This window comes from Anolis sagrei, chromosome X (assembly GCF_037176765.1).
Source record: "Anolis sagrei isolate rAnoSag1 chromosome X, rAnoSag1.mat, whole genome shotgun sequence".
Lineage (NCBI taxonomy): Eukaryota > Metazoa > Chordata > Lepidosauria > Squamata > Dactyloidae > Anolis > Anolis sagrei.
Window position 1 is genome coordinate 59,865,680 of NC_090034.1, and position 15,363 is coordinate 59,881,042.

A 15,363-nucleotide genomic window follows, 5' to 3' on the forward strand; every position below is an offset into this window, starting at 1 on the left:
TTGTATGGTAGTCAGTGGAGGCTCTTGCCACCCAGTTCAAAGCAGGTAATCTTAGGGAGGAGGAGGAGGAGGAGGAAGCAGTGCCAGCCAAGCCGAAGCCGCCCGCCGAAGGGAGCATCTGCTGTTTCTTGCTTCTTGCTTCTGGCAAGGGATGCCGGCCAAACAGGCACAGCCAGCCAGACGCAGGCGCCATCTGCTCCCAGTCTAGAAACCCTGGCAAGGCAAGGCAAGGGGCAAGGCAAGGCAAGGCAAAATGCAAGATAAAACACAAGGCAAAGCAAGGCAAATCAAAAGGCAAGGCAGGCCCAGGTTTATCTATCTATCCATCCATCCATCCATCCATCCATCCATCCATCTATCCATCTATCCATCTATCCATCTATCTATCCATCTATCTATCTATCTATCTATCTATCAATCTATCAATCTATCAATCTATCAATCAATCAATCTATCAATCTATCAATCTATCAATCTATCTTAGGGGGCTGGATTGGATGACCTTTGGGAATCCCTTCCAACTCTAGGATTTTCTCTCTGTCTGTTTGTCTCCCCCCCCCCCCTCATCTATCTATTGATCTGTGTCTGTCTATCTATCTATCTATCTATCCATCCATCCATCCATCAATCAATCAATCTATCAATCTCTCTTAGGGGGCTGGATTGGATTACCTTTGGGGATCCCTTCCAATTCTAGGATTCTCTCTCTGTCTGTCTGTCTCTCCCCCCCACCTTCATCTATCTATCGATCTGTGTCTATCTATCTATCTATCTATCCATCCATCTATCTATCCATCCATCTATCAATCAATCAATCTATCAATCTATCTTAGGGGGATGGGCTGGATGACCTTTGGGGATCCCTTCCAACTCTAGGATTCTCTCCCCCCCCCCCTTCATCCATCTATCTATCTATCTATCTATCTATCTATCTATCTATCATATATATCTCTTTATCTATCTATTTATCTTAAGGGACTGGACGGGATGCCCCTTGGGGGTCCCTCTCAACTAGGATTCTATCTATCTATCTATCTATCTATCTATCTATCTATCTATCTATCTATCTATCTACCCATCTATTATATCTTTCTCTAGTTCTTCATCTATCTCTATTATCTCTCTCTCTCTTACTCTCTCTTCATCTCTCTCTCTCTGTTATATCTTTTTCTAGTTCTTCATCTATCTATCTATCTCTATCTATCTATTATATATCTCTCTTCGTCTGTCTGTCTATCTATCTATCTATCTATTATATCTTTTCCTAGTTCTTCATCTCTATCTATCTATCTATCTATCTATTATATATATATCTCCGTCTATCTATCTATCTATCTATCTCTATCTATCTATCTATCTATCTATCTATCTATTATATCTTTCTTTAGTTCTTTATCTATCTCTATCTATTATCTCTCTCTTCGTCTGTCTATCTATCTATCTATCTATCTATCTATTATATCTTTCTCTAGTTCTTCATCTATCTCTATTATCTCTCTTCGTCTATCTATCTATCTATCTATCTATCTATCTATCATATCGTCCTCTAGTTCTTCATCTATCTCTATCTATCTATTATATATCTCTCTCTCTTCGTCTATCTATGATATCTTTCTCTAGTTCTTCATCTATCTATCTCTATCTATCTATTATCTCTCTCGCTCTCTCTTTATCTGTCTATCTATCTATCTATCTATCTATCTATCTATCTATCATATCGTCCTCTAGTTCTTCATCTATCTCTATCTATCTATTATATATCTCTCTCTCTTCGTCTATCTATCATATCTTTCTCTAGTTCTTCATCTATCTATTATATCTTTTCCTAGTCCTCTATCTATCTATCTATCTATCTATCTATCTATCTATCTATCTATCATATCTCTCTCTTCGTCTATCTATTTCACTATCTATCTGTTATATCTTTCTCTAGTTCATCTATCTCTATTATATATCTCTCTCTTCATCTATCTATCTATCTATCTATCTATCTGTTATATCTTTCTCTAGTTCTTCATCTATCTATCTATCTCTATTATCTCTCTCTCTCTCTCTCTCTTTATCTATCTGTCTGTCTATCTATCTATTATATCTTTCTCTAGTTCTTCATCTATCTATCTATTATATCTCTCTTCATCTATCTATCTATCTATTTATCTTAAGGGACTAGACTGGATGGCTCTTAGGAGGCCCTTCCAACTAGGATTCTATCTATCTATCTATCTATCTATCTATCTATCTATCTATAAGCTATCATCTATCTTAAGGGACTTGACTGGATGCCCTTTGGGGGTCCCTTCCAATTCTAGGATTCCCCCCTCTCTATATCTATCTATCTATCTATCTATCTATCTATCTATCTATTATCTCTCTATTTTCGTCTTTCTTTCTTTCTTTCTATCTATCTTAAGGGACTGGACTGGATGGCCTTTGAGTGTCCCTTCGGATTGTAGGATTCTGTCTATCTCTAGCTATCTAGCTATCTATCTCTATTCCTATCTATCAAGTAATTAAATATATCTGTCTCTATCTCTTCATCTCTGTCTCTCTCCCATATCTATATCTATATCTTCAGAATTAGAAGGGGCATTCAGTCCCACCGCTTAAGATAGAGAGAGGGATGGGATGAAGAGATAGAGATATATATAATAGACAGAGAGATAGAGATAGCTATAATAGAACCACAACTCCCAAAATCAAGGTCCATTCCTGCTAACCCCTGCAGTATGTTAAGTTGGTCATGGGGCTTCTCTGTGCCAAGTTTGGTCCCAGTCCATTGTTGACGGGGGTCACAATATCAGTGAAGGTACTGAAAGTCCCATCATCTGTGGCAAGTTTGGTCCAGATCCATCATTCCCATCATGCTCTCTGGATGTAGGTCAAGTACAAGTCCTATAAATCATGCTGAATTCCCCTCAAAACTCTTGTTCAGTTGTTGATAAATGCCTCTGTTTGTTGTGTGACATAGGAAAAGGTAGGAAAGGGTTAAGGGAGAGGCAGTGGGTATGGTCATGCAAATTCCATAGCAATGGAGAGAGAAAGGAACCCTGGGGTGCGAAGGAAAAACAGAACATCTAGGATGAAATTGTCCCCGCATGAAAGCCTTCACTTGGGTGGTGTGCAGGATGGTGTTTGTGGAGGACATTGGCAGGGCTCTTGGACATGTTGATGGCGCTTTCTATAACCTCAGTGGAGGTGCAGTTTCGGTTGAGAGAAGCTTCAATGAGTAAACAGATCAGGACAAATTGTAGCTTTCCGAAGGCCCTTTGTCCTGTTGAGATAGGACTATCTATGCCAAGTGGGCACATCCCCTCGAGCGGCCAGACTCCGAGACCCGAGATCAGTGCCCATTGTATTGTCCATGCAAAAATGTCCTTTATCAAGGTGCCTTTCAATCAGATTATGAAGTCGAACGTGACCCCCCCCCCATAAGAGATAGTAACGTATAGTTGTGCTAAGGGCAAGGACGCCAGGCTGGATAATAAGGGTTAAGCCTTGGTCAGTTTGGTGTGTATCATTTAATCAAGGTTTTATGCTCTATTTTCATATGTTTACAGCAGAAAGTAACCAATTTATTACTGAAAATCATGCCACAAAAGTATTTGAATTTTTCCATCTGAGGCACACCTGGGCTCCTGATGGTCCCCCATCTCACAAACAAGGGACTCTCTTTCCCTCTCATAAACTTTTCCCTTTATGGACTATAGCAGTGGTTCTCAACGTTCCTAATGCCACGACCCCTTAATACAGTTCCTCATGTTGTGGTGACCCCCAGCCATTCAATTATTTTTGTTGCTACTTCATAATTGTAATTTTGCTACTCTTCTGAATCGTTATGTAAATATCTGATATGCAGGATGTATTCTCATTCACTGGACCAAATTTGGCACAAATACCCAATATGCCCAAACTTGAATACTGGTGGGGTTGGGATGGGAGGATTGGTTGGAGGATGGGGTTTGCTGGGTGTTGACCTTGAATTTGGGAGTTGTAGTTCAGCTACATCCAGAGAGAGCACTGTGGGCTCAAACAATGATGGTTCTGTACCAAACTTGGCACAAATACTCAATATGCCCAAATATGTACACTGGTGAAGTTTGGGGGAAATAGACCTTGACATTTGGAAGTTGTAGTTGCTGGGATTTATAGTTCACATACATTCAAAGAGCATTCTGAACTACACCAACAATGGACATGAACCAAACTTGGCACACATAACTCCCATGACCAACAGAAAATACTGGAAGGGTTTGGTGGACATTGACCTTGGGTTTTAGAGTTGTAGTTCGCCTACATCCAGAGAGCACTGTGGACTCAAACAATGATGGATCTGGATCAAACTTGGCACGAATATTCAATATGCCCAATTGTGAACACTGGTGAAGTTTGGGGAAAATAGACCTTGACATTGGGGAGTTGTAGTTGCTGGGATTTATAGTTCACCTACTACCAAAGAGCATTCTGAAGCCCCCAACGATAGAATAAGGCCAAACTTCCCACACAGAACTCCCATGACCAACAGAAAATACTGTTTGTGATGGTCTTTGGCAACCCCTCAGACATCCCCTCGCGACCCCTTCAGGAGTCCCGACCCCCAGGTTGAGAACCACTGGACTATAGACTTATGATATAATTTCACGATTTTCCTTGTGATTGAGGTTTCCTCCTTGACCTTTTTCTCCCCTTTCCCTGTGATGAAATCCCACCAGGAAGTGCCCCCCCCCCCCCGATACTGAAAGGGTGCAGAGCCTAAATCAATCACAAAGAACTCTTATCAACAAATCTTTTGCATGGACAGAAACAAAGGCGACATCCTTGCCCTCGGAGTTTCACCCAGCAGGGAGGTCACCCCTTGGCAGACTTTTGATTACTTTTCTAATTGGAGATGGGGGGGGGGGCGCCTTTGAAAACCATCCCCCTTTCCTTCCTGTTGCCCCATTCATCCAAAACTTCACCCAATATCGCCCCTTTTGTCCTTCTGTTTTGCTACCACAGAAAGCCCGGATTTTCCTGTTTGTATTCCATTAAAACCATTCATGAATCAATAGAATTGCTTGATTAGAAAGCCCTTCCAGGACTCATTAAGCCGCTGGCATTTCCTTGCTTCATAATCCATTCAAGTATCCATTGTTTTTCCCTCGTCCTGCCTCCCTCCCTCCTGATTCGTCAAGACGACAGAGCGGTAGAAGCCTTTTCATTGGTCCTGATGCACTGCAGCGGCTCCCTGATTGGTCCAGATGCGCCGGGGGGCGGATGAGCCCCCCTCCCTGCTCTTGGCACATCAGCCAATCACAACGAAGACTGGCCGGGGGTGGGCACTGGAGATTTGAACCATACAACTCTGTATTTCTATAAAAATAGCATTTATTTCTGTAACCACATGCTCTGCTTGGCGAATGATTGCTGCATTGCATCCTTTTCAGCTGAATCGCATATAAAATATCTCAGTGGCACTTCCTTCAACTTGGTGAGACCTTTTATTGGGAAAAATCAGGGATTGGGTGCTTATCTCTGTCTCGCCAGGGTAACGAACTCTTTAAAGAGTCTGATTGGTCTCTGTCTCCTGGCAAAGACCCCTAAATTTATGCTCTACAACAATTACCTCCTTTCCTGGGGTCACAGAGGGTGGATCTCCACATTCTTATACATTTTAAATAAAGGAGAATGGGAGAGAAGGGTCAGGCAAAGGTCACATTCATAGGGGGAAAACATAGAAATCAAAATATAGAAATCATACCCACTTATCCCTCCCACCAGAAATCCATAACTCATGGTGGAGAAAGTTGAGCAAAAGGTTCCAGAGCCTCTTTGGTCAAGTTTTCCAAAGTCAGAAAGAAATTGATGAGAGCCTTGATTACAGCTCAGTACATGTCCATAAAGTTCATCACGATGGTCCAATACTTAATATGGGAGTCCATGGGGGTGGGGGGGCGAGCCATAAAGGCACAAAAAGATCCTTGCTGTGAAGAAAACTACAACTCCCTCCTGGATCTGGAGCAGTGATGGCAAGTCCATTCCTGAAGGTCCTAAGGGGTGACCACATCAAGTTCCCCGGATCCTGGGGTTCTGTGAGGGCGAAGAAGTGGCAGCAGGAGCAGCGCGGCAGCGGGAAGCCCAGTTTGACAACCAGCTGTTTCTTATTAAATACTAGCCATCCCCTGCCACGCGTTGCTGTGGCCTACTCTGGTGGTCATGGGGGTTCTGTGTGGGTGGTTTGGCCCAATTCTATCGTTGGTGGGGTTCAGATTGCTCTGTGATTGTAGGTGAACTACAAATCCCAGCAACTACAACTCCCAAATGTCAAGATTCTATTTCCCCCAAACTCCACCAGTGTTCACATTTGGGCATATTGAGTATTTGTGTCAAGTCTGGCCCAGATCCATCATTGTTTGAGTCCACAGTCATCTCTGGATCTAGGTGAACTACAACTCCAAAACCAAAGGACACTGCCCATCAAACCCTTCCAGTATTTTCTGTTGGTCATGGGAGAACTGTGTGCCAAGTTTGGTTCAATTCTATCTTTGGTGGAGTTCAGAATGCTCTTTGATTGTAGGTGAACTATAAATCTCAGCAACTACAACTCCCAAATTACAAAATCAATTTTTTGAGTGAAGAACATACATTGGGTTGTTAGGTGTTTTGTGTCCAAATTTGGTGTCAATTCATCCAGCGGTTTTTGAGTTCTGTTAATCCCACAAACAAACATTACATTTTTATTTATATAGATATTCTTAAGAAAACAAAAGGGCTATTCCCGGAGCGTAGAAGTCCGAAATGCAAAAAGCGAGATAGCAGGTAGTGTTAGAATTAGGCTAGGAAAAATATGGTATCAAAATGGAATTGTTCGGTTAACTCGTGGATACGGGGACCAGAGGGGTTTCAGTATCCGCGGTTTAAAGAAACGTAGCTTCGGCCTCCCCAGGACACCTGGAAGGCATCCCAGGCGAGTCCGTGCATCTATGGCAAGCATCCTCAGAGGTTGTGAGGACCTCACAACCTTTGAGGATGTTTGCCATAAATGAGGGGAAACATCAGGAGAGAATGCCTCTAGAACATGGCCATATAGCCTGAAAAAAACCTACAACAACCCAACCTTAGATATGCAGATGATACCACTTTGATGCTCGAAAGCGAGGAGGAGCTGAGGAGCCTTCAAATCAAGGTAAAAGAAGAAAGTGCAAAATCTGGGTTGTAGTTAAACATAAAAAATCAAGATTATGACAACCAGACTGATTGATAACTGGCAAATAGAGGGAGAAAAAGTGGAGGCAGTGACAGACTGTATTTCTAGGAGCAAAGATTACTGCAGACACAGACTGCAGCCAGGAAGACGCTTACTTCTTGGGAGGAAAGCAATGTCCAATCTCGATAAAATAGTGAAGAGTAGAGACATCAAACTGGCAACACAGATCCGCATAGTCAAAGCAATGGTATTGATATTGTCCAGACTACAGATGATGATTTCAAGGAACTTAAACAATAAACCCTGACCAGCTCGAGGACTTACACACTCACTGAGCCATTTTGCAATCATTAGTCATTTAAAACCAGTCAACTGGACATTTCTTCATTGTTTTCCTGTTGCCCGCCTCCCTTCCACCCCATTGGCTGAGAGGCAAAAGCAGAACTCAGGCCACCATTGGCTGTCCTGCTGGCTTGCCAACGTCACGGCCAATCACAACGAAGCTGGCACAGGAAGTGGGCATGGAAACTTTTGAATCTGAAATCTATATATTCTGTATTTACCTGCCTAGCAGACATGTCAATTTGTTTGGCAGAATTACTGCAATCGTCATCCTTTCCAGCTGGAATGAAATAAACATCTCGGTGGCTTCTGCTTCGACTTGGTGAGATTTATTTTGCAATATTGGCTTCTCTTTTCTCACCAGGCAACCCACAATGGCTTGGGCCTAATCCGCAGCCATTCTAAATTGCTCGACAACAGTATTCCCTGTAGTAACCTACGGATGTGAGAGCTGGAACATAAGGAAGGCTGAGTGAAGGAAGATAGATGCTTTTGAACTGTGGTGTTGGAGGAAAATTCTGAGAGTGCCTTGGACTGCGAGAAGATCTAACCAGTCCATACTTCAAGAAATAAAGCCCGACTGCTCACTGGAGGGAAGGATAGTAGAGGCAACAATGAAGTACTTTGGCCACATCATGACAAGAAAGGAAAGCTTAGAGAAGACAATAGAATCATAGAATCATAGAATCAAAGAGTTGGAAGAGACCTCATGGGCCATCCAGTCCAACCCCCTGCCAAGAAGCAGGAATATTGCATTCAAATCACCCCTGACAGATGACCATCCAGCTTCTGCTTAAAAGCTTCAAAAGAAGGAGCCTCCACCACACTCTGGAGCAGAGAGTTCCACTGCTGAACGGCTCCCACAGTCAGGAAGTTCTTCCTCATGTTCAGATGGAATCTCCTCTCTTGTAGTTTGAAGTCATTGTTCCGCGTCCTAGTCTCCAAGGAAGCAGAAAACAAGTTTGCTCCCTCCTCCCTGTGGCTTCCTCTCACATATTTGTCCTGAATCAATCTGTCAATCTTTTGCTTGTGAAACCCGGTGGTTGTTGTCACAATGATGCTGGGGAAAAAGGAAGGAAAAAGGAAGAGGGGCCGACCAAGGGCAAGATGGATGGATGGTATCCTCGAAGTGACTGGCTTGACTAGGTTCTTGTGGGTTTTTTCGGGCTATAGAGCCATGTTCTAGAGGCATTTCTCCTGACGTTTCGCCTGCATCTATGGCAAGCATCCTCAGAGGTAGTGACTGGCTTGACTCTGAAGGAGCTGGGGGTGGTGACGGCCGACAGGGAGCTCTGGCGTGGGCTGGTCCATGAGGTCACGAATAGTCAGAAGCGGCTGAACGAATGAACAAATGACCTTGCCTGCCGAGAGTTGGGTACGTCCCTTCTTTGGAGGCGGTGAGTCTTGATGCTAACATTGCATTGGCAGGACTTGAGTCTCACGACGAGAGTGATGGACCCAGCTTTCCTCCTTTGTGATCAGTCTGTTGAAAAAGTCCTCCTGGTTTCCGTGTCACGTCATTGTCAAGAGAGCCTGAGAGCATTCGACTCGTTCCTGCTTCTGGAAAGGTGTGAGCAGCCGGGGGACCCAGTGAACGGATACCTTATGCACGTGAAAATGGGTTATTTTTTTCCACGGACCTCACACTCATCTTGACATTTTGGGCTAGGTGAAGATAGTTACACAGCGATTTCCCAAAATGGTGACCTCCACTTGCTGGATGGTGTGTTCCTCAATAGCAGAGTAGGGTCGCCCTGAAACTGGAGCTGTTTCCACCAACGTCCAACCACATCGGAATGGACGATGCCAGTTCTTGACTCCATCATCTGATGGGGAATCCTCACCGTAAACCTCTTTGATCTCAATGAACGACTCCTTTGGTGTGCGGCCTTGCAAGTAAAGCAACTTGAGGACTGCTCTGTCTTCCGCTGGATCCATTTTCACTTCAGCACCTGTAGTAAAATCAAGACCGTTCTCGGTTCAGAGTTGTAAATTGGCACGTAACCTATAGAGACGTATATCATTACACATGTGCAGTGTCAGCATCCTGTGATAAACAGAAGTGGATCAGGGGACATCTTTCATGAACGGCCCTTGTAGGAGGAGGTTGGATCCTTCCTTGGCGTTGCATGGGCTGCACTCTGCGCATGGCCAGGGGCATCATTGCTCATGGCCTCTCTTTTGGGGGAGGCAGGCAGGCAGGCAGGCAAAGGAAAGGCTCATTGGGTGAAATATGCCAGGAATGTGCAGGGAAGGCCTCCTTCCCTTCCCCAGCAGGGCCTCTTCCATCCTCCTCCTCCTTTCCTCCTTTCTTTCTTTCTTTCTTTCTTTCTTGATTTCTTTCTTTCTTGTTTTTGGAGCCATTCATCTCGGCATTCCTTCCCCCTCAAAGCCCCGATTTCGTGCTTTATTTTCCACCCACGTTTTATCTCTATACATTATTTTACATTATTATTATTATGGATTGTGGTAAATTTTCCAGGCTGTATGGCCATGTTACAGAAGCATTCTCTCCTGATGTTTTGCCTGCATCTTTGGCAGGCATCCTCCGATGCAGGCAAACCGTCAGGAGAGAATGCTTCTGGAAAATGGCCACACAGCCCAGAAAACTGACCACAACCCAATGATTCTGGCCATGAAAGTCTTTGACAATATATTATAATTATTATTATTTTATAGGAGCCCCTGGTGGCACAATAGGTTAAACCCTTGTGCCAACAGGACTGAAGACCGACAGGTCGGAGGTTCAAATCCAGGGAGAGTGTGGATGAGCTCTCTCTGTCAGCTCCAGCTCTCCCTGCAGGGACAGGAGAGAAGCCTCCCACAAGGATGGTAAAACACCAAAACATCTGGGCAACGTCCCCTGGGCAACATCCTTGCAGACGGCCAATTCTCTCACATCAGAAGTGACTCACAGTTTCTCAAGTCACTCCTGACATGAGAAAAAAATATATGATTTTACATTTTAATATTATTATTGTACATTATTATCTTACATTATTATTATTAGATACACAACAAGATTGGTACACAGCAAACAAGATCACTATGCTGACTTTTGTGTTGGATCCCACATTGGACCCTTCCCAAGTGTCTAGGAATTGTGCGATGTATTGGCGAATAATGCATACAGAGATCCGAATAGGGTGGCCTTTTGCAGCTGGCAGACGGTAATTTTGTCAGCGCTGATTGTGTTTAAGTGCAGACCAAGGTCTTTAGGTACTGCACCCAGTGTGCCGATCACCACTGGGACTACCTTGACTGCCTTGTGCCAGAATCTTATATTGTAATATTATTGTATTATTATTATTATTGTATTATTATTATTGTATTATTTCTTATTATACATTATTTTCCATTTATTATTATCATTGTATTACATTATATTATTATTGTATTATTATTATTGGATTATTTCTTATTATACATTATTTTCCACTTATTATTATATTATATTATATTGTTATTGTATTATTATTATTATACTATTATATTATTATTGTATTATATTATAATTATTATTGTATTATTATATCATTGATTATTATTGTATTATTATTATTGGATTATTTCTTATTATACATTATTTTCCACTTATTATTATAATAATTGTATTATATTATATTATTATTATATTATTGTATTATTATTATTGTATTATATTATATTATAATTGGATTATTATTATATTATTGTATCATTATTGTATTATATTATTATTGTATTATTATTATATTACTGTATTATTGTATTATTATTATATTATTGTTTTATTATTATTGGATTATTTCTTATTATACATTATTTTCCAGTTATTACTATAATTGTGTTGCATTATATTATTATTGGATTATTATTATTGGATTATTATTATTGGATTATTTCTTATTATATATTATTTCCCACTTATTATTATTATTATTGGATTATATTATATTATTATTGGATTATTATTGGATTATTATTGGATTATTATTATTGGATTATTTCTTATTATACATTATTTCCCACTTATTATTATTATTATTGGATTATATTATATTATTATTGGATTATTATTGGATTATTATTATTATTGGATTATTTCTTATTAGACATTATTTCCCACTTATTATTATTATTATTGGATTATATTATATTATTATTGGATTATTATTGGATTATTATTATTGGATTATTTCTTATTATACATTATTTCCCACTTATTATTATTATTATTATTGGATTATATTATATTATTATTGGATTATTATTATTGTATTATTTCTTATTATACATTATTTTCCACTATTCAGACACTTTTTTTGGGCAGCCCCCTTTCTCTCTTTATCTGGCTGTGGATCTCTCTCTCCCTGAACTGCACAATAGCCTTGGCTCCCCTTTGTTGCCCGCGGCGCCGGCCCCTTTAAATGTGGGCGGGGCGAGAGAGCACGTGGGCGGGCTTCTACGCAGTGGCTGCTGTAGGAAGGAGGCGGGGCGGAGAGAAAGAAAGAAAGGAAGGAAGGGGGAAACAAAAAAAAGAGGCGGATTGGCTGAGAGCGCTGGCGCCTGGGCGTGGGGATTGGCTAAGAGGCGGAGGAGGGGGGAGGAAAGAAGCAAAAGGATGAATGGGGAGGAAAGCCCCGCCCCGTTGGTGACGTGGGGCTTTAAAAGCGCGAGGCCTTGCCCCCGCCTCTCTTTGGCCTCGCCTTTTGGTCCGGAGTCGGGCTGCGACGGCGGTGGAAGAAGGAGCTGAGGCGCCGCTCTTTTCTTCTCACCGCTTCCCTCAGTTGTGTCCTTCTCTTGAGGGACGCGGGTTCGAATCCCAGGTGCGGAACAAAGGAAGGAAGGAAAGAAGGAAGGAAGGCGGATGGACCCGCAGCCCGGCGCCAGGAGCAGGAGCAGCAGCAGCGGCGGCGTGACAGCGTCCCAGGCCTCCTCCTCCTCCTCATCCCCGTCCTCGCCTTCTTCTCCTTCCCCACCTCCTGCTCCTCCGATGCGGGTGTGCGTGAGGACCACGACGGGGGCCCGGTACGAGCTGGCGCTGCCTGCGGAGGAGACGGTGGAGGGCCTCCAGCGCCGCCTGGCCCAGCGCCTCCGCCTCCCGCGCCACAGGCTCGCCCTCCTCCACAGGGACAGGTACCCAGGCCAGGAGCAGCAGGCCCCCGCCTCTCAGACATATGATCCACTCTTGCTTGTATCATTCCATTGTTAGACAGTCTTCTCATCTGACAACATTGTTATAATCATTTTAGCATTGCCTCTTATTGTTGTCCATTATTTTACATTATTATTCTCCTATTATCTATTATCTATTTTTATTCTTATTTTCTTGCCTATTATTATACATTCTTTATTTATTTATTTTACTTTTTCACTATATTATCTATTATTTTTACTACCATTTTAATATTGTACCTTATTTTGTTGTTAAATATGACTATTAGGTTATTTTATCGTATTATATTCTTCTTCTACATTATTATTGATACATTATCTATGCTAATATTCATTTAATTAATGGTAATAATAACGACCGATGTAATCATAAAATATTGTTTTGGTAATTATGTCGCTATTCATAAATGTAATGTTATAATACCTGTATTTTATAGTAATAAATATAATTTTATAATACCTATATTTTATAGTAATAAATATAATTTTATAATACCTATATTTTTATAGTAATAAATATAATTTTATAATACCTATATTTTATAGTAATAAATATAATTTTATAATAGCTATATTTTTATAGTAATAAATATAATTTTATAATACCTATATTTTTATAGTAATAAATATAATTTTATAATACCTATATTTTTATAGTAATAAATATAATTTGATACTAATTACTCATCTATTTTTGTACATTTTATTGTTTTGCCTTATTATTATACATTATTATTTTATTTCCTATTATTATGTTGTTATTATCTATTACTATCTATTGTTATTTTGTTATTAAACATTTTTTTTTATTTTGCCGTATGTATTATTTTATTATGCGTTATCTATTATTTTATGTTATTATTATAGTACATTATTTTTTATTATTTTGCCTTATATATTATTTTATTATGCATTATCTATTATTATTTTATGTTATTAGTATTATAGTACATTATTTTTATTATTTTGCCTTATTATATATTATTTTATTATGCGTTATCTATTATTTTATGTTATTATTATTATAGTACATTATTTTTTATTATCTATTATTTTGTACATTTTTTATTATTTTGCCTTGTTATTATACAGTATTATTTTATTATCAATCATTATGTTATACATTATTTTATTATCTATTATTCTATAATAATAATTATTATATATTATTTTACATTGTTATTATACATTTTTATTATGTTACCGTATTATTATTATTATGCATTGTTTTATTATCTATTAGTACATATTATTATGTTTTTGTACATTATTTTATCAATAATTATAATGTTATACATTATTATTATATATTATACAATTGTTATTTTATGATATTATACATTTTTATACATTATACATTTTTATCATGTTACCTTATACATTATTGTTTTATTATTATATATTAGTACATATTATGTTATTATACATTATTATTTTATCAATAATTATGTTATACATTATTTTATTATTATATATTATACAATTATTATTTTATGATATTACCTTACTTTATTATACATTATTGTTTTATTATTATCTATTAGTACATATTATTATGTTTTTGTACATTATTATCAATTATTATATGTTATAGATTATTTTATTTATATATTATTATATAATTATTATTTTACGATGTTATACATTTTATACATTATTGTTTTATTATTATCTATTAGTACATATTATGTTATTGTACATTATTCTATTATCAATTATTATTTTGTTATAGATATTTTATTATTATATGTGTTATACATTTTATTATGTTATCTTATTATTATTATACATTATTGTTTTATTATTATCCATTAGTACATATTATTATGTTTTTGTACATTATTATTTTATTATCAATTATTATATGTTATAGATTATATTATATATTATTATTTTATGTTATACATTTTTATTATGTTACCTTATACATTATTGTTTTATTATCATCTATTTACTATTTATATTTATATTTATAAATAAATAATATTTACTATTATCTATTATTATGATGTTATTATATATTATTATCTATTATTTTTATTATTTTACTTTATTTTTTATTATATATTATCTATTCAATATTTTACTTTATTATTATTCATTCTTCTTATTATGATGCCTGATGAAAGTGTCCCAAGCTCTCCTTGGCTTGGCCGGGTGGATCTGGTCCAAACTTGGAAACATAAGGGTTTCGCAGGGAGAATAGATAGGGGATGATGGGGATTGTAGTCCAGCCACATCCAGAGCGCTGGGGCGGAAGGCAGGGGAGTGCTATTGGCTCCGATGGCCCAGCCATTCAAACATCCTGGAACCGTAATACAGACTGTAATAGCGTATATCTACATATATAGATACAAAGATCTATCTATTTTCTGAGACTCCTCCTTTTGCACTAACAATAGAATAAGGAGCAAGAAGGCCGACTCTTTGTTTGAATGGGATCAATAGGTAGATAGAAAGGTAGATGTACCTGGACAATCCTACCCGTAAATGCAAAGCGGACTTACCTGCTTGTAGGTGTGGATATGCCTGTCTGTATGTCTTTGTGTTTAGCACATTGCCAAGAATAATGGTGGCAGGGCCGGCCAGGGAGGAGGGGGCATTTGCATTGGAGAAGAAGGTAGGCCTTCCTTCCTTCCTCCCTTCCTCTTTGTTCCCATCCCTCCTTTTGTCAGGCAGGA

General features: G+C 38.9%; 1 protein-coding gene across 1 annotated transcript in view; it reads left to right on the forward strand.

The window, feature by feature from the left end:
• The first annotated feature begins 12,184 nt into the window (after positions 1-12,184).
• MIDN (midnolin) overlaps positions 12,185-15,363 on the forward strand; it is a 40,016-nt gene continuing 36,837 nt past the window's right edge. Inside the window, 1 exon segment of the mRNA XM_060784818.2 lies at positions 12,185-12,643. Within this exon segment, the coding sequence (XP_060640801.2) occupies positions 12,375-12,643 (269 nt within the window). The 5' untranslated portion in view covers positions 12,185-12,374.